This window comes from Anomalospiza imberbis, chromosome 7 (assembly GCF_031753505.1).
Source record: "Anomalospiza imberbis isolate Cuckoo-Finch-1a 21T00152 chromosome 7, ASM3175350v1, whole genome shotgun sequence".
Taxonomy (NCBI): domain Eukaryota; kingdom Metazoa; phylum Chordata; class Aves; order Passeriformes; family Viduidae; genus Anomalospiza; species Anomalospiza imberbis.
In genome coordinates this window covers 19,616,656-19,635,888 of record NC_089687.1, presented here as the reverse complement: position 1 = coordinate 19,635,888, position 19,233 = coordinate 19,616,656, and the positions used below count along the sequence as shown (strand labels likewise).

The 19,233-nt window shown below is 36.9% G+C and overlaps 1 protein-coding gene and 2 long non-coding RNA genes across 4 annotated transcripts in view; 2 read left to right on the top strand and 1 right to left on the bottom strand.

Moving 5' to 3' along the window:
- Nucleotides 1-237: 237 nt before the first annotated feature.
- Nucleotides 238-19,233, bottom strand: part of LOC137477116 (collagen alpha-1(XXVIII) chain-like) — a 34,070-nt gene continuing 15,074 nt past the window's right edge. Inside the window, exons 15-36 of the mRNA XM_068195830.1 lie at nt 18,668-18,736; nt 18,166-18,234; nt 18,011-18,079; nt 16,801-16,869; nt 15,838-15,909; nt 15,174-15,242; nt 14,455-14,526; nt 13,513-13,581; nt 13,023-13,091; nt 11,244-11,312; nt 10,101-10,169; nt 9,580-9,648; nt 8,061-8,129; nt 7,284-7,352; nt 6,405-6,485; nt 5,358-5,393; nt 4,200-4,236; nt 3,514-4,071; nt 2,646-2,887; nt 1,997-2,084; nt 1,826-1,912; nt 238-469 (exon numbers count right to left, since the gene is read on the bottom strand). Coding sequence (XP_068051931.1) covers nt 270-469; nt 1,826-1,912; nt 1,997-2,084; nt 2,646-2,887; nt 3,514-4,071; nt 4,200-4,236; nt 5,358-5,393; nt 6,405-6,485; nt 7,284-7,352; nt 8,061-8,129; nt 9,580-9,648; nt 10,101-10,169; nt 11,244-11,312; nt 13,023-13,091; nt 13,513-13,581; nt 14,455-14,526; nt 15,174-15,242; nt 15,838-15,909; nt 16,801-16,869; nt 18,011-18,079; nt 18,166-18,234; nt 18,668-18,736 — 2,301 coding nt within the window. The 3' untranslated portion in view covers nt 238-269. The remainder of the gene's footprint in view (nt 470-1,825; nt 1,913-1,996; nt 2,085-2,645; nt 2,888-3,513; nt 4,072-4,199; nt 4,237-5,357; nt 5,394-6,404; nt 6,486-7,283; nt 7,353-8,060; nt 8,130-9,579; nt 9,649-10,100; nt 10,170-11,243; nt 11,313-13,022; nt 13,092-13,512; nt 13,582-14,454; nt 14,527-15,173; nt 15,243-15,837; nt 15,910-16,800; nt 16,870-18,010; nt 18,080-18,165; nt 18,235-18,667; nt 18,737-19,233) is intronic.
- LOC137477118 (uncharacterized) lies at nt 4,065-15,056 on the top strand. Its single transcript, XR_011000805.1, has 3 exons — nt 4,065-6,251; nt 8,669-8,798; nt 13,486-15,056. It is a non-coding gene; the product is annotated as an uncharacterized lncRNA (long non-coding RNA).
- LOC137477117 (uncharacterized) overlaps nt 15,738-19,233 on the top strand; it is a 35,682-nt gene continuing 32,186 nt past the window's right edge. For both annotated transcript variants that reach the window (XR_011000804.1, XR_011000803.1), the window contains exon 1: nt 15,738-15,925. This is a non-coding gene — a long non-coding RNA (uncharacterized lncRNA). The remainder of the gene's footprint in view (nt 15,926-19,233) is intronic.

Below are 19,233 nucleotides of genomic sequence, written 5' to 3'. Positions count from 1 at the left end.
TGTTCTTACTATAACTGAGTAAAAAAGGAAATTTTGTACTCTTGATACTGTTGAAAATTTGCTATTTTGTTATAATCTCTATTTCTTATAATAAATGCTAAAAGTATTTAAGTATGCTTGCATTAGATAACCATTTTTTTTAGTTAGTGGGCATATGACTTCATAATGTTAGCATTCTGTAAATTATTTGGTTTGATTTTACCAAATGGATAATTGGTAAAAAAGCCAATCAATCAATAGCTTCAACCTTATCATTTTTAATGTAGAGACTAATTCCTACCTCCAGAAAAAAATACACAAGCCTGTCTACATTCCTGTTCAGACTCAAAGCGGTTTGCATTTCCGTGGCAGCCACCATACCAAAACTGAGCACAGGCATTGGCTTGTTTATCGTAATACCATCGGATTGTGTAAACACGACATGGCCCTTGATCCAGCCTTAGCTTGCAGCGGAGGTCCACAATACTTTCTAAAATGAAAAAAAAAAAAAAAAAGAGAAATAGAAACTATTTAGTTTGTAAAAGTCATTTGTATTCCATAGATTTTTACCTTTAAAACTCTTAGTTTGATTTTTTTCTGCTAATCTTATACGATAGTTTGATTCGCTTTTAGTTCTAAAGACGTTAATATTGAAGGCAAGTTACAAGTGCATCTTAGTAGTCACATAAACTGTTCCTTTACTGGCATGATTCTAGTAATTCCAGAAATAAATGTATTATGGCTCCACATACAAAAAGAGCGAACAATATGAATATGATAGTTTTAAAGTATATTTTTTAATCTGATTACGTGCAACAAATCTTGTGTGCAAACTGAAATTGTAAGCCAAAGAGCTGTAAACTAGTTGCATCTGCTGTTTTTGCACCTGCTGCATCCTTCTGCTGTATATTAGTTTTCATTGTGGTGTGGGAGAAGGGACATTAAAATACTGAGAAGAATATAAAACTCTTGTTTTGCTTTTGTAAGATATTAGTGCTATTTATCTAATAAAATGGTAGTAATTATGTACATTATGAACATATGTTCTTGAATTTAGAACTCCTACAGATATGGATTGGAGGACTGTGACATACTAATCTAGTCACACTCACTTTAATAATACCATAAGATAGAAAACAGTTTTCTGTGAAGTTTAGTATTGTGACTGATATTTTGTCTTTTGCAACTGCTATCTTGTCACTTTAAAAAAAAAAAAAAATTAGTGCCAGAGACCAAATAAGTCATGCCACTGTTCCCAGGAAGCAATGGGAACACATTTCTATCACTCTCTTCTGTTGCTCCCATCACAGTACACTATTGCTGGAACTGAAAATCCCCCAGATGATGAACAAAATACATTTGCACATTTCACATAAAAAGAATCAACCCTTTAAGCACTCAGCTAATTATTATACTTAAAATGACTAAACACTGTTTTTTCCTATTGTTCCTCTGAAAGAGAAATACATTCTTTTTGTCGAATTCCAAAATCACTGTCTTTAATGAAGTCTCCCACCTCTGTAGACTGCCCTTCCTTGGCTGATGAATGACCTGCTGACTGACCCACCCTCAGTGAGCATTATGTTCTCTTCTTGATGCCCCTTAGGAGCTCCCTCTCAAGTTATAGACAGCCTTGCTTTTGCTTTAAGCGGAGCGGTGGGATTCAGAACTTGGAAAGACAAGAACTGCAACTAGATCTGTTATAAAATCCTGAAATGACTTCTCTTCTACATCACAGACTCACAAAAACTTTGGAGAATGGAACAAAATTACTCTTATGTAAGGCTTTATTGAAAGTTAGTACCAGGCAAAGAGGTAACAAAATGAAAAATGGTCTGTTACCCACCGGGTCTTGGTGTGGGGCCTGCAGTTGAAAGTGATGTCATCACTTTATTGGATGGTGGTTGTTTAGATGACAATAATGGCAACACAGCTGCAGGTGAAAAGAAACAGAATGAGACATTGATTTTTCATAAGCCAAAAATGAAAATGAAGAAATGAATGACAATAGAAATACCTCTAGTGTTTTCTGTTAGCAGGGTTGGCTGTTGTTCTTCATCTTGTTCCTCTTCGTAGGTGTCATAGACTACAGGAGGTACGTTGGTCTGAAAAAAGCATTTGATTTTTTTCCTTTCCAGATACTGTGAATTGTTTCAAAATGAACAAGCCCTCCATGACTTAGAGATGTTCTAGTGTTTTTCCTTTCCATTTATCCTGACATCAGTGTTAAGAACCAGAATTTTACCTTCTGGTTGGTTTACCAGGAAAGTTGTCCTGATAAATGTTGGATAAATTTTTTTTTAGTTGACCTTAACAGAAGTCTATTTATAGACTTAAAATTATAATCTAAATTGAGTTCAGTTACTGTTCTTAGACTTAACAGTGTAATTGCTTTTAATATTGTTATGATTCACATTGTGGCACAAATATTACTGTATTTGAAAAAAGAATCCGTGTAATGGTATCAGGAATAAGTTATAGCTATTAGTTAATTGCCTGCATGCAATATCAGAGCTCTTACTCAGAACAACCAGCTCTGAGCATACCAAGTTAAACTACCTGTCCTGCAGAAAATTAAGGGAAATGGTACAAATTACATTAGGTGTCACAGAAAGATATATACTTTATTAAACTTCTGCTCGTTAAATCCTGCTGAATTTTCATACCGGAGCTAATGGTTGAGGAAGATGGCCAAGATTCAGAGGACTTTCTACTGTAGATACTCTAAGTGTCTGTGCTGAAAGTGATTGTCTATTAACACTGTTCTTCTGAAGTATGTAATGTAAAGAACTTGGAGATACTGAATGGAAGGATTGCCCACTTATACTTGCACCATTTTCATTATGGTTGTATACTAAGGTGCCGTGTTCATCTTCACAAAATTGATTGACTAATTTGGACTCCAGAGCTGTTAAAAAAAAAAAGTAGAAATCTTATCATACTGAGAAATTCAATGTATTCTTAAAATTTGGATTACTTTTATATTTCAGTAATACACATGCAATCCAGAACTCCTTTGGATTGTTTACACGCATCTAAGAAGATTATTCCAGACTCTTTGTAGTATGGACTTCTTGGTCACAAATTTGCCAGCATGTAAGTCATCTACATCGTAGAAAATACAGTGAACTACATAAGGCTGTTCATCTAAACTTAGTAACAACTACTAGTTGGTAATGGGAAAATAACTGCTTATCTTGGTGCTGTGAATAACCACGTGAAAATGGGTTATTTCCCCAGGGAAGTGAACAAGTAGCATTTACGACAATGGGTTTCATTCTGATTTACAGTCAGATTTTCAGTGCATGAGCACTTACTTGTCTTAGAAAACTTGTTTAAGCAGCTGTTTTCCTAGACTGGGTGACATTCCCCCATTGGCATGTTGCCCCATAATGTAACAAAGGGGATCTGCATCTCTAGATTCCTATTACGTTCAGCATCAAAACATATCCACAAAGATAATGCTTTTCCCCCACCCTGCCCCCTTGTGAGAAGCATCAGATCCAAGGCAGAATAAGACTTCAATGAACGCACCTGAGAGAGTGTTAAAGTCATCAATGAGATACACGTGTTCTCCATCTGGGTCTGAAGCAATCAGATTTAGCTCACGCACAAACTCAACCTGTGTTGGATCTGAAGTATTTAGGATTCCTATTGCATACATTTCGATGTTTGCTGCATGAGCCTCTCGAACAACAAGATCTAGTTTTACAGCTTCTCTCTTGTCTGTTTGGCCATCTGTTAGCACAATAGCTACTTTCCGCACCCCTGCTCGAGCACCAGAAAATCCTTCCTGGGTTGCTTTGCGGATAGCAGTTCCTGTGTAAGTGCCTTCTCCCATGTATTGCATTTTTCTAATTGCTCTCTTAACATCCTGGCCAGTTGGATACTTGTTGAGACCAAATTCTAGCCGAACTTCTAAACTGTATAACACAAGGCCAATTCTGGTAGCATTTCTGCCTACAGTTACTCTGTCTACTAAAGCAGTCACAAAGTCTTTGATAATCTCAAAATTTTCTGGTCCCACACTCTCTGAGCTGTCAATCACAAATACAAGCTCCATAGGAATTTCCTTACATTTAATACTGCAACCTACAAAGGAAAAATAAAAGAAAACCAGATCACAATGACTTGATTTGGCATGCTTTTCGAAAAGAGAAGAATGCAAATGTAACGAAGGAATTACAGAATCTGAACATAAAGATTTCCCGTGTCCTTACCGCATATCTCTTTAATTAATTTGATTATATCTTCTCTCTGGATGTGAAAAAAAATATTAAAGTATTTTACAACCTGCCTTTTTCAAATGAGGTGTAATATTGACACTAACAAAGATTTTGTTTAATATTTGTGTCCTACAGTGACTTATAAAAATCTTGCTGTTCAACTTCCAAACTTCTCCTTGGGAATGAGTTCCGTATTTTACAATGAACTATTTCATATGCATACAAGGATCAATAACTTGACAACACATTAACATCTCTATCTAAAACAATTAACTACTGTTATTTTAAAAAATGTTTCGTGATTAATTGGTTCTCATTAAAACTGAAAGGCATAAATATTTTAGTATCTGAATAATATGATATCCCTTTTAAATCTACTGGGAGCAGAGAAAGAGACCCAACTTTAGGAAGTGTAGGATTGTTTGTAGTGAGCTGACATATGCCAGAGCACCAATACAGAATGGAATTGCGAGTTGTCAGCCCTGATGTACCTGGCCCACTCTATTACCCAGCCTTCATCAGCACAAAACCCCAAAACTGCTGCCTTCAGCGCTGTCTGTTCAGAAAAATGACAGCTTCTGTGACATGTTAACAAAGTGTTTCTCAGTATTAGAACAATCACTTGTTACATTTTTTGAAGTGCATGACAGGACTCATCTGGTATTGAGTCAGTCTTTCAAATACAACCTTTAGCTACTGCTTCTCAGCTTTCATCATAAACTGTAGTAGTATTTATATACTCACTGACATACTTTGCTGAATTTGACTCAAATGTAGTACAGGCTTAGCAGAAATATAAATAAGTTCATAGCATGATAGACTGTGACAAGTTTGAAGATCTTTGCTCTGTATACTCTTAAATACTTGCAAAAAAACCTTCCTGCAGCAAGTACACACCTGGGTGATCTGACACTAGCTATAAAAGAACATATAGCAGAAAAATACCTAAAGTCACCAGGAACTTTTAATTCCATTTCAGCATAAAGTAGATGAGAAAAAATCAGAAATCTTTGAGTTGGTTTCTTTCTATATTATTACTGAGGTGGCTTCTAATCAGAAAGCTCCTTTCAAAATAATTAAAAGGCTAGGTTTCATCTGACAGTGTTGTTTATATGTTGCTGTAATGGGATTTAAATAATGGAATTTGCTTACTGTTAGACCTTGGTCTCCCTTTGGTCCGGTTTTGCCCTGTAACAGTGATTGCTAATTAAGCTATTGCAATTAGATAGTAACATTGTAATTCAGAACACGACTTCAGCGATACCATTATTAGAAAAATACTTTTCCAATAGAAAGTTAAACTAGAAAACATGGGCTTCTGATGCACATGCCGTGCCTTGTGCGTGTAGTACCTGCAGCCTCCTAAGGTGGTTTATGGGAAGTGGATGACCTCAAGTCTCCCACCAGATCACTGACTGTCAGTTGTCATTCACTGCTGTCCTGGTTTTGGCCAGGATAGAGTTCATTTTCTTAGTAGCTGGTTCATTGCTGTGTTTTGGATTTATTATGGGAGTCATGTTGACAACACACTGTTGTTTTGGTTGTTGCTAAGCGGTGCTTACCCCTAGTCCAGGACTTTTCAGTTTCCCATGCTCTGTCAGTGAGAAGCTGCACAAGGAGCTGGGGAAGCATGGCCAGGACAGCTGACCCGACAGACCAAAGGGATATTCCACAGCATGGGAGGGCACACTCGGTACAGAAACTGGGGGAGTCGGCTGGGAGGGGCCGAGCCCTGCTCGGGCATGGGCTGGCCATCCATCAGCGGGTGGTGAGCAATCTTATTGGGCATCACCTGGCTTTTTTATGATTATGACTATAATTATCCTTGCTTCAATTATTAGACTGGTTTATAACTATTCATGAATCTTCTGGTTGTTTAGGTTTAATTTTACTTTTTTTTTTTTCTGATTTTCCTCCCCATCACACCAGTGCTGGGGAGTAGATGATTGAGTGGCTGTGCAGTATTTAGTTGCTGGTTGGGGTTAAACCATGACAACTGCCTTAAGGAAGAAACTACATCTGTGTGGGAAGTGGGGTATTAATCAAGTAAATGTCGTCTTTGTGCTTTTAAAGTTTTTAATAGTTTCAGTTTCTTAAATGTTTCAGATTATATGTAATTAAATAGAAAGAAGAACACACAACTCAGCTTTGTTTCTGAGTGGTTTATGAAAAGATCTGTGATAAACCTGAGTTACTTACAGGTTCTCCAGATAAACCAGGGTCACCCACATCACCTTTTTCTCCTTTTTTCCCCTTGTCACCTGTAGCTCCACGATCTCCCTTTAAAACCATGGTGGTAAGCAGACAGAAAGTGTAAGTCAGTTTTTGTTACACTTCAGCTTTCTCTCTCGTAGCCTTTGTTGAATGCACATTAAGCTTGTGACATGAGTTAGAAATCTTTGTTAGAGATCATTTAAATAAATTGGTACTTCATGAATTTCATTAATAACTTGTAGTATTGGCTAAGCATTTTTATGGGAAAAAATACCTAAAGTGGTTTGAACAATGAAGCATCTCAAAAAACTACATGCAGACTGAGGGGTTTCATGGGCTATTGCATGATGGAAATTATTATCTGTGCCTTAGAAAAATAAGATAACACTAGAGAAATAGAAAAGAAATCCAAGGGTGTCATTAGAATGAATAAAGGGATTATCACAGTGAGAAACCTTTTGGCCCAGAAAAGGTGTTTGGCATAGCACATGTATTAGTGTATCTTGGTTTGATTTTTAGTAGACTATGGGACTTTGTACAGCCTTTCTGAGCCATTGTGATCACACCTAAAAACTGATTCCAACCCCCATTTCTCTTAACGTTGATTTAGTCACAAAATTTTGCATAGCAGGTAAGTGAAAGAAAGTGATATTAAATCTAATATTTATTTTAATAATAAAAGAATAATATAACTTCTAATAGCAATATAACTTCTAACAAGAATATAATCTTCTGGTGTCTGGGGCTCTTTTTACACAGAATTCACATACCTTCAATAAGAACTGACTGTAAAAGAGCATTTTGAGTGTGTTGTCTTCCATCTAGGGCATTATCTCACTATTATCTCTGATTTAGATATCATACCTTCTCTCCCAGAAGCCCATCTCCAGGGGGGCCTCGTGGTCCTGGCATTCCTTGAATACCTTGTTCCCCCTAATGATAATCCAGGTAGTGATATTAACCCTTTGTAATCATTCATCGCTGAGTAATTTAGAATGTTCAAAGAGAAAGGTTTTCAAATGCATTTTAACAAGGATCTTGAGGCACTTGAGACAATTTAGTGACTAACTTACATTTCTCAAATACTTCTTCAGTATAAAGATACACAATATTGAAAACCTGTATGATCATTATTGGATTTAATTTTAATTTGAATGCAATTTAAATTTTTTCCCTCTTTCCATCCCATTTTATTCATTTTCATTCTACCTTTCTTATTTCTATCTTTTGAGTCTGTCTCATCTGACTTATGCTTTGGGTAAAAGTGCATATTACAAGGAAAAATTAATAGTACACACATTCAGGATGGAGGCTTTTTCTCTACTGAATAGAGTGGTAGTACACAACTAATTCAGACTGTTTCTGTGGGCATGAGAGTTGGGGAAGAGGGAGTAGTATTTTTAATTTTGTAAAGGTATCTTTAACTGATAAAAGTTCATTCTTCTTTCCTCAACACACACATGCTTGGGCTAGTTTGCAGCAGTAGACACAACATATTTTGCAGGTGCTCACATGTTCATTCTCATTTTCTAGCCTGAGGCTCTCTTCATATAAGGAACAATGTGAAATCTCCTTAAGACTGTGATGGTCAGATTGACCACTCAACACAGGTTAAATATTGAAGACACTAAGTCTTTTTACCTTAGTTCCTTGAATACTTTCACCAGGAGGTCCCAGAGAGCCAGGTGGCCCTGGGCGTCCTATGGTTCCCTAGAGAATGTTCAGAATAAAAATACAAAATAAATTGTTATACCACTGTGTTATTTCTTGTCCTTCCTCTACCAAACATGTCTTTTTATAAGTAGTGGGAATAAGATTGCTCTAGCTGAGAAAGACTCTTTTTGGCCTTTATCAGATTTTAATAATCCAGTTTATACTTTGAAGGAGTCACTTGGCTTAATACTCAGTGAACATGAATGACCTTGCTGATAGAGATACATGCTGCATTGAAGGATGGATTGTATTGGTGGGACATTGGGGACTGAATTAAAATTTAAGATTATTATTGTTTTTTTATCTTTTACCACCATTATGTAGTAAGGCCTATACATATACATACTAATGTGGCATTTCAAATAAACACTTGTTGCTAATTTATAAGCTAGTTTTCAATAGAACTCTAGAAAAAATGTTCCCCTTCCATATTACTCACAGGAAGCAATCAAAACCCACATAGTACATATTAATTTTATGTCTATACTGCTCTTCTAGTATCCCTGCATGAAATTCTCAGCTTCCTCATTTGTAAGGATCCCATGCACATGCTGTTTCTTGGTATTAGTGCTGCCTGAGGAGGTGCTTCACCACTGCTTTTCTCTGGACCCCGCCTTCCTGCCAATGGGAACTGTATCTCAGGGACCAATAAGTCACAGTGTGCAGGTAACTCATTATTATGTTGCATAATCTTTGCATTTGACGTTGAGTTCCTTTTTATTTACATTCAAACCAGTTCTTTTGTATTCAATAGACTTCTGAAACAGCTGTAGGAGCATTTCCAATTTGGGAGGTTTCACAGTGAAAATTGCTTTTTATAATTACAGTTATTTTCAGTCCTTTGTCATGGTTACAAAATTATTTTAAAAATAATCCTTTCTGCAAGGATCAATCCTCATACTGGCTATTAGATAATTATCTGATTTATACAATAAAAAAGAGGAATTAATCCCAGAAGAACTCAACCCTTTCTGCAAGGATCAATCCTCATACTGGCTATTAGATGATTATCTGATTTATACAATAAAAAAGAGGAATTAATCCCAGAAGAACTCAACAGTAGTATCTATAGCTGTAAAAATAATATAGGCAAGACATACTAAGTTCTTGCCCAGCCCTTAATTCTGACCAATGCTAGGTCTGAAGAAATTTTTGCCACTCCGTTGCAGCTAATGTCTGCAGGAGCTAAATGTTTTGTCAGTGATCTTCAATGCAAGGTTATCACCTTATTTATCATATGCATCCACAAGGAGGCTATGGTTTATGGCTAGTCACCAGAAATAATTTTGGTTTTCTACAAAATAAAGATTATTTGTTGGATTAGTTGTTTCCACTGAAGACAGAAAACATGCAGATGTCTATACAAAATCACACATTTTTATAGTATACTTTTCTCCCCTATTTTAGAAATTAGACCAAGAGAGACTTAATTGTTTAAATCTCTTACTTTTGGTCCTGGTAAGCCTTTTCCTGGGGGACCGGCAGGGCCAACTGGTCCTCTACTACCAGGATCACCCTGAAAACCGATACTTTAAGAAATAAGTAGTGAATACCAAAGTTTAATGTATCTCTAGAACACCAAGCATCTGTTATACCCAAATGGGACAAAGAGAAGAGAACTATTGAACTGCACTGTGCAAGTCCAAACAATGCTAACCCAAGGATATTGCTGGCAGGACAAGGAAGTTATTGGGGATAAACAGTGGCTGGTGGTCTAAATGTATTCAAGTCAATTATGCACAGTTACACAGGAATTACAATTCCCATATTATAAAATGAACTCTAGATTCCCCAAACCAAAAAAACACCGACAAACCTAAACCAAAAAAGATCTACCTTTTACATACTGAGAAGAAAGTTAAAGCTGGATTAAATAGGTATTCTGAATATGACCTATAGGTAGGAATTGTATCTCTATGAACTAGAGTATACACAAGCATTTGCTTTTCTAGATCTTGAAGTCTGTACCTTAGGTCCTGGTAGTCCAACTCCATCTGGGCCTTGTTCACCGGGAATCCCAGGGAGCCCTGGCAACCCCTGAAATTGTATGCACACAGAGACAAAATTTAATTTACAGCTACCTTGACTACATGCATTTGTTAATATTTATATGGTAGCATCTTAACTATATTGTCTCTTAATGGGATCACTGTGATCTACAACTGGTTAAACTTTACTCTGATATGCCAGAAGTAGTGTCAGTAGCATTTACATGTGTGTTGCATGTCATGCAGGGGCTTGAATGTGTTTGAAGGTAGAAGAGTCTAATCTGGAGAGGCAGTTGCAGAAGCAATTCTTCATTGGGTTGCACAAAAATATCAGAAAGTATTATAAATCAATTTCCAATCTCCATGTTGATATTTGTTAATTTTGGTTCCTCAGTGTGGCAAATGCAAGCACTTTTGCTGTTTTCTTTAGCATAGGCAAATGCAAATATGTGTGGTCCAAATTCCCCGACTGTAGCCAGCAATCTTTTTCTGAGACTTCCTTGCTGCACAGGCAGGTAACTGCCAGGGCTGGTGGAGCACACTGATGAGCAGACTGGATATGTGAGGTCAGTGTGGCAGTGACCCCGTTGCACTGTTGCACAGTGTTCCCAGTGTTGCAGGGAAGGGAGAAGGAGCCTTTTCTCTTTGCATCCTTTTTGCAGGGATTGGTTATATCTACCAATAAAGGCCTCTGTAAAGATTAGTTCTGACTCTTTGCACACCAGTTGTTTTTTAGTGGTTCTGGGATGTATATGGATCCAGCTGCTTAGCTAGATTGTGTTTTCCTGATTGGGAATAAATTTTGTATGGTTGGGCAGAAGACAGGACCCTACAGGAAGATTTTGAGGAAACTCATTGAAACATCAGTGATACTTAGGCAAAAAGAACCCACTTGGAATATGTTACAGGGTGTAATTAAGAGAAGTGAAGGACAGGGATGATCTTGTGCTATTTCAGAGAGATATTTCATTTTATTCTGTGTTGAAGTGCATTTCCGCAGTTGAGGAGTTTCAGGCTTTTTACCCAGCCAATCTTTCCTAGCATGTCAGACATGGAGGATAATCCCTTAGGTGTAGCACTTACTTCTTCCCAATTCACATAAAAGAAAAATCTATAAACTTACAGGTGGGCCAGGATAACCATCTCCTTTTTGTCCAAAGGGCCCAGGGGGTCCTGGCAGGCCTTGGTCACCCTGATGAAGGCAGGAAAAACAGCTGAGTGAATGCCAAGACAATTGCTAGCAGGAAATTATCCATGAAAGCTAAACTTACTTGACAAATATACTGTCATTTGATTTTATCTGTCTATCGGCTAATGTATTTTACTATGTGAATTATTATTTTAGGTTTATTTAATCCTGGACTAAACCAGTGACATTTAATAGTGCTCATGATCTACACTCATGATTCACTAATTTTAATATTTTTTAAGACCTCTGTCTGTTGTCATTTGTGGCCTACATATAAGAAGAAATTACTTTAGTTGTATTTCCCATATATTTATCATCACTTATTCTAGAATTTTATTTTCCTGTAGTGCTGTGGAACCTTATTAAACCTTTTGAGTATAACAGAATCTTCCTATGGGAAATGTACATCTAATCTCCTTTCATGGATCCAGACAGCTGGACTATCTCAGGAACAGATTTACCAAGAAAACTCAGGACCTTAACCATCCCAGCCACACTAGGGGGTGCAGTGAGTCGCTCAGTTGCTACAGAATGGATGATCAAGATTGCATTTGTTCCTGTAGCTACCCAAAATATGGACATTTAAAACAGTGGCAAGAAAAGACCTATGCAAAAATAATTTTTAAAAATTAGGATGTAAAAAGCTTTACCCTCTATGGCTTTACCCTGTATGGTTGTGTGTCTAAGAACTAAGCAAGAGCAGAACCACTAATGCTGACAAAGACAGCAAAAAGTGAAGAATGTAGTCACAGAAACATGCAGTATTGCCCAGTTGAAAGAGCTTTGAGGGGCTCAAGGCTGAGGGAGAGAGACTTGCAACTCTGAGCAAAGGATGTGCTTCCAGTTGATTAATTCCTGTTAGATCCCCAAAAATGGGACAACATGAAGTTCTCTGAATTGACTGGATTATACAAAAAATTTATGTGATTCCATCAGCATAATCTCCTCCTGATGAAAATAAATGTAAAAATCTTGAAAATCACTGACTGATCAAAAAGAGATAGTGTTTATCACATGTTTCTCATGCTTCTGTTACTCTGTTCAGTTCACTCAAAGAACAAGGGATTAGGGATGTATTCAAAAGTACTGTCACACTCACTAAGAAAAAGAGGTGGGGGAAGGGTAGGAAGGGTCCAGTATATTTGGAGAGAAACAGTTTTATATGTCCTGAGTTTCTTGGTCTTCAGACAAGATCTTTCCTGGAATGAAGAGTGGCTTATGAAAGTTGAATCCAGGTACCATTGAGGCAGTGGTATATGGAAGCCATTAGAGATTAGCTACATATTCATGTTCTTACACTATAACCCTGTGTTATGAATGTTATGAAGTTAACCCTGAAGTTATGAATGAAGCAAAGGAGCCTGGCTGAGAGAAATCAACTGCTTGCTAATTAACATGTAGGCTATTCTAAGCAGGGTTAATCAGGTGCTCTCTCTGAATTCACTTCTCATCAGTTAGAAACAGTCATTCTTCTCCTGGTTCTCTGCCATCTGAAAGGTTGCAGTTACAGACTCTGGAGCATTGACCATCCATAGTTTTCCAGCTCTGCAAATCCTTATACTTATGACAGAGTTGTAGGACCCACACAATAACTGTGGAACGTGTGAGTGGAACACTGTGGCCATCCTAGGAGACTAGTTGTTGCTTCACTGAAATCCTCCTGCCTTGTTTTACAGTTGTATCAGAAATCAGTTTTAACAATTTAGGAGCTACCTTTGCCCCAGGAAGCCCAAAACCTGGTTCTCCAATTGGTCCAGCAAGACCAGGCAACCCAATGTCACCCTGCAATGAAGAAAATAAACCCTCTGGTTACATATCTTAATAAACACCACAGGCTGTGGGTTTCTTCTATACAAATTCATATATAATGAACATAACAGCTAATTTTACTTATTGCTATTGCAAACATTAAACACCAAAAGTATAAATAAAAATGAAAGAATAAATAGAAAAAATACAAAGAATAAACAAATGTGCTTTGATATCCAAAATTAGTCAAAATAAAGAAATGAAAAAAGGTAGGCCACACCTCAAGCTGCCATACAATCCATACCAGGGCACAGTGGTAACTAGATTGGATGCAATCCAGAAGAAGTTTTAGTTGACCTCATAAGGCTGGACTTGTTGACACAAATATTAACATAGCCTACTTCAGTTTTCACCCTTGGTTTCTAAGCACTAGAAGATGGAATGTGGATGGTACCTTTGGTCCAGGCACAGATCTTCCAGGAGGGCCTGGCATTCCAAGACGCCCTGGTGCACCAGGCTCCCCCTTGCAATGAAGGTAGGAGAGAAAAAACAATGGATATTTCTGAAAGTGAGCATGACTATCACATTGAGAAAACATTTATGCAACAATTTATATTTAATTCCATTAAAACACTATTAGAACTTCTAATAAGCTATACTATGCAGAGATCAATCTAACTATTTGGAGAACTGGTAACAACCATATTCTGTTTTCTCCATGGAAATGAGATTCTTCTCAGTCACTAAACAAACATGTTTTTAGAAGTCCCTTTCTTAGTGTATTCAAGACGTGGTTCACCACATACAGTGCTGAAGGCTCCCTGCCCAGCTGTGTAGGTATACTGAAAACATTTATACATATCTGTTAGAGTAGATTTTTTAAAAATTTCTCTTTCAGTTTACTTTTTTTACATCTTTTTTATTTTTGGGGAAATACTCTTGTGTGTATAAATAGCCAAAGAATAAGAAACTGGAGGAGAAACCTGGAGTAGCTCTTCTCACTTTCAGTAAGTACTGAGTATTTTAACAGAAACTCCAAATCCATAAAAGAATATCAGCCATGAGTCAGTGTAAGGGAAAATAAAGTCCTGTCATGTATTTATATGCCATACACCATACAATCTTCTCAAATATTTCAGTATAAAAATACCAGTATATACCTTTACTTTTTGCAAACCAACAGGGAAACAATATGGTAAATGCAAAGGTTTTTAAAAAACACTGCTAGTTGTTTGTAGGGATCATTGTGATTCTTGCGAAGAGAAGCCTTTGCTGAACTTTTGTGAAATAATTTTTTAATGAAACGAGTTCATTCTAGAACAGTTGTTTCTGAAATCTGCAACAGTGTTCAGCTTTGGGAGACTATTTTACCCATATAACATAGTAATAAACTCACTTTAGGTCCAACAGGTCCAGGCACTCCTGTTGGTCCTGTTAATCCACGTATTCCTCTCTGTCCTTGATCTCCCTACAAAAATGGAAAAGACATGTCACACATGTCAAATAATTTAAGAATGTGTTAAATGAAATAAATTGTAAAATGTCAGTGAAAGATAGCAAACTTCTATTTGTAGGTGGTGCACATGAGCTGTTCCTATTGCCTTCATTGGCAAGTCAGTTAATTCTGCTCAGGAATTGTCCAGTGTTGGATTTGTACAATTAAAATTACATAGATTTCATCTGAAATTAAATAAACCAGTTTGCCACAGAATACTGTGAGAAAAATAAAAGCCAAAAGGAATCTTAAAGGTTGAATAATTGCAGCTGAAAAGCAAGTTAAATAATTACATTAAAAAGATACTAAGAAAAATAATCAAAATAGGAAAATATAACTCACTGGCTAGTACTTTTGGTTTTTTTAATTTGGAGGCAAATAGGGCAAATCAATTGATCACAAAGAAAAGCTAAGAATAGTGTAAAGTTCTAAAGGGAAAACTGCTGTTCAAGCAGATTACTAGGCTGTAATAATTGCAACAAAAATGAAACAACTATGAGTCAAAAATATTTTTTGTTACTTATATTGGACAAAAAAAAAAAAAAAAAAGAGAAGTCTTTGACAAATCTATTCCTGGAACATTACAGTTTTGAGTAACATCTTTAGTAAGAAATCCTCACCTTTTCCCCTTGTATTCCAATCCCTGGAGCACCTTCAGGACCTCTAAGACCAGGCAACCCTGGTTCACCCTTGAAGAGAAAAATCAAAGGAGTGTTTCAGAGCACTGCATGGACATGGTGCAAGATGAACTTTGTATTCCCTTGAATAAGTTCATTAAAACCATAGACCTTTCACAATCAATGACAAAACTCCCACTGATGTCAGGTGTGTCCAGGGGTTTTTTCCCATATTCGGAAGCAAGCACTGTACAACTCTGTGTGGAATGTGAGAAGTAGCACATTTCCTTAGTGACAGCTGAACTCTGAGTATATAACCTTAAATAATGGAGTTTCTGAATCTAGAAAAAAACATGGGCAGAAGGCCATAAAGCTTGCCCATAGCCATTTTAGTGGTTTCCCTCCTGAGCTGCAGGACATTTAATGAATTACGCAAAGCATACAAGAGTAAACAAGATAAGGCAATGCCCCACCCCAAAAAATTAGAAAAAGTAAAGTTTTCCCTTAAAAAAAGTATATTCAAAAGATATGGTTTTTTTTGAAAAAAAATGTGGTACTTTCCCCTTGCCCATGAACACTCTCTCTTCTAGGTTTGGGTGTCAGCACAGGGAGAACAGTAGCAATGCTGGGGGTGAAGTAGATAGACTGCAGAGAGAGATGAACCAACCTTTTGTCCAGGGGCTCCATCTTCTCCTGGAAGACCAGGCAGACCTGCCTGTCCTGAAGGCCCTGGATCACCCTGACATCAGTAAAAAGTAAGTTCTATTAAATGAAGACTAGTACTATTCCTTCTCTGAATTAAGGAAATCTATTTAATTTTTTTTCTAAACTTTAAATACATTTTTAGAAAACATTTATGCATATGAAGTCTTGTCTTTTTTTATAAAGACAGTTCTCATTACTTGGTACTATCCTACAGTCTGTTTTGAACTGTGCATTTTATATATGCAGTTAAAATTATTAGCTATTAATGCTTCAGCTTATTCTTAAAAAATAATGCCACCACTTCATTAAGTGTCAGCATTTGAAGGAAATATCAGATAGAACTGACTGTGACACAATGATTGACATCTTGCGGATGAATATCAATGCAAATCAATTAATGTCAGTGGAATTATCATGGCCCTATTATGTAAGATTCAGGAGCCTGACCTGGTTTTAGATGAATTCGGGGTCAAATGGGTTCAATCAGCATTACTGTATTTTGTGAAATTAAAGAGAGAAATTGAATAATGTCTTTTCTTTTCCAGCCCCTGTCACAAATCCCTAATAAACAAGAGCAAAACCAGGACAGCCTTGTGCCTTTCCACTGTCACAAAAGTACTTTTTCATTGATTCCCTTATTCTATGTTAATCTGGCTGTTAATGACATAGGGACTGGTCTTGGGCACTTGACTGGGACTATCTTGGGCACTTCAGCACTAAGATAATCTGGTTATAGCTTCCTCTTCTCTTAACAACTCAACTGTTCTTTCTGTCCACCAGCACAGCTTGTTTCTTGTATGAAGGTGTGAGGATGTAGGTGCTCTGTTTCCTGTTTTTATGTGGCATCAGAAAGCATACTCATGAAATATAAATTTGTAATCCAAATGAATAAATAGATTAAATAATTCCTCTATTAACAATGTACCTTAGAACCAGGTTCTCCAATACCTCTTTCTCCTGGCACTCCAGTCTCTCCTGGCAAGCCTTGTTCACCCTTAAGCAGATATTAGTTTTTAACAGCATTATTATGAAAAATATAAAAGCATATGTTTCATTGCTTAAATTTTAAGAAGGATTAGTGTAATATTGTCTATAGTAAGAAGTGTTAAACCCTTGGTCACAAAGATTGGAAATTTGCCACATGTTTTGAGCTGTCACCAAAGAGCTGTTGGTGGAAATTATTAATGCTGTAAATCTACACTTGTGTGTCCCCGGGAATCTTTCCTGGCAAAGGTCTGATATTTCAGGAGCATACATGACATTCAAAGACAATTATTTTCTTTTTTTTTTTTTACTTTTTAGCAGTGGTAATCATATCCCTGCACAGTCACTTAAAATGTAAGAGGTGATACTTGATTCTGCAAAGTTCTTTACTTGTCACGGATGCTTGACCCTCTTACACGTCTAGTTCCTTTATACAATGCTTTAACAGCCTTCAGTCATACAGAACTTTGTCACATCTTTCAGGAAATTACTTTAAATTTCCATTCCAAACACCTCTAGTGTACATCTTTCATTAACAGTTCTGTATTTTGTGAATCAGTTAAGACTAAATTATTCTGACAATGTTTCTTGAGAAAAAGTAGTCTTCCTTACACCATGGACCATTTTTAACACCTAGATACAGTAGATACACAAATTCAGGTGAGAAAATAAGTAGCAGAAGTTGCAAGGGAGGCAGGCAATCTCTAATGTATCTATGTATGGATTTTTCTGGAATGGAAACAGTACAGTGAGAATAAAAGATGATTTGGAAATTGGGATGGTCCTCTCTTTTAGTGCAGCTAGTTTTTGTAACAGGTTTACTGCACCTCTACGTGATATGAAGAAACCACAAGCAGTGCAGCTCACTGTCTTGTACGTGGTACTTGAAAGCTTCTGTGTGAGTCAAGCAAAAACCTAAATAAATAGCCAATAAATGGCATTAGTTTACCAAGGCTTTTTAGTGGAGTAGGATCTGCTGTATGGTTTATAATATCAATAAAGAAAATATTTTCCTGCATCCATGTCAATACTTAGATTGGTGTTCAGCAATCCAGTTTAATGTGGATAATTATAGAAATAGACCATTTCTTGATCATGAAACATAATGATAAAAACAACATAGTAGCTTTTACTTCAGAAAATTCCCTGACCTTTGGTCCAGGTATCCCCTGTCCTGGTAGCCCTCTAGAGCCAGGTGGTCCTTTTGGGCCCTCCACTCCCTGAGAAGAGTAGTTAAGTAATTATTAAAAAATAAAATAGTATTTGTTACTATACACAGAAGTGTGGGGTGAGGGGGAAATTGTACCTTTTCTCCTTGAATTCCAATTCCAGGTAATCCAACTGATCCTGGTAAGCCAGGAGGACCACACTCACCCTGGCAAACAAAGTACGGTTGCTTAGTTGTGCAACGATACAGAAACAATCTGAGACAACTCCCATGCTAGTCAGTACATGTTGACTTCTTTTGAAGTCAGTAAAGCAGGGGATCTGACCTTTTATCTTTCACACATGCATTTATTCTCCACGGGTTCAGTTGCAAACAACCTCTAGTCTCCTTTTGCCTTTTAAAACCTTAACTTTTACACAGAATCAGATGCTTTTTCTAACATCCTCTATTTTAAGAAGAGGAGATGTTAAAATGGGTTGGGAGAATTCATTTGGCATAAATCTCAACAAAATACCACATTATCCAGTGTCTTTTATGGGTTCCTTGCCTCATTGTACCTTCTGTAGTGAGTATCAACCCTGTATTCCCTGTATTAGATTTATTTGCACTCCATTAATCCCCATGTGTATTTATTGCTCACCTTTTCACCTTTTATGCTGATGCCTGGAAGTCCACGAGGGCCTTTAGGTCCATCAAAGCCACGATCTCCCTACATGAAAAAATACTAAGTTGTTAACTGTAGAGACACACAGCTGTTCTCACTGAAGTAACTAGAGACAGTGTTTGCTCTGTCATAATGAAAACCAAAATGAAAAGAACCAGAAAACTGCTCCTGGATCTGTATTCCAGGATACCAAAGAGATTATCTTTTTAAAAGAGTTTGCCCTGCAATTTGAAATTGCTGAGGAAAGAGCTGAACAACTTCTTTTTTATATTTCTGCCCACCTCAATTACTTAAGGTCCTGTTCTGCTTCCTCTCAAATCAATAGCAAAACCACACCTGATTCAAATGCCTGCAGGGCTGAGTATTAAGATTAACTAAAAACTGAATTCTACTTATTTTTTTCATGGGTTAATCTCATTAAAGTGTGGGTTACCCTGAAGCAGGGTAATGAGGATCTGGCTCCCACTAAGCATTTACCTGAATGAAGACCAGGTTGACTGTATTGTTCTAGACGCCTATTTGTAAATGTCACTGTCTTTCTA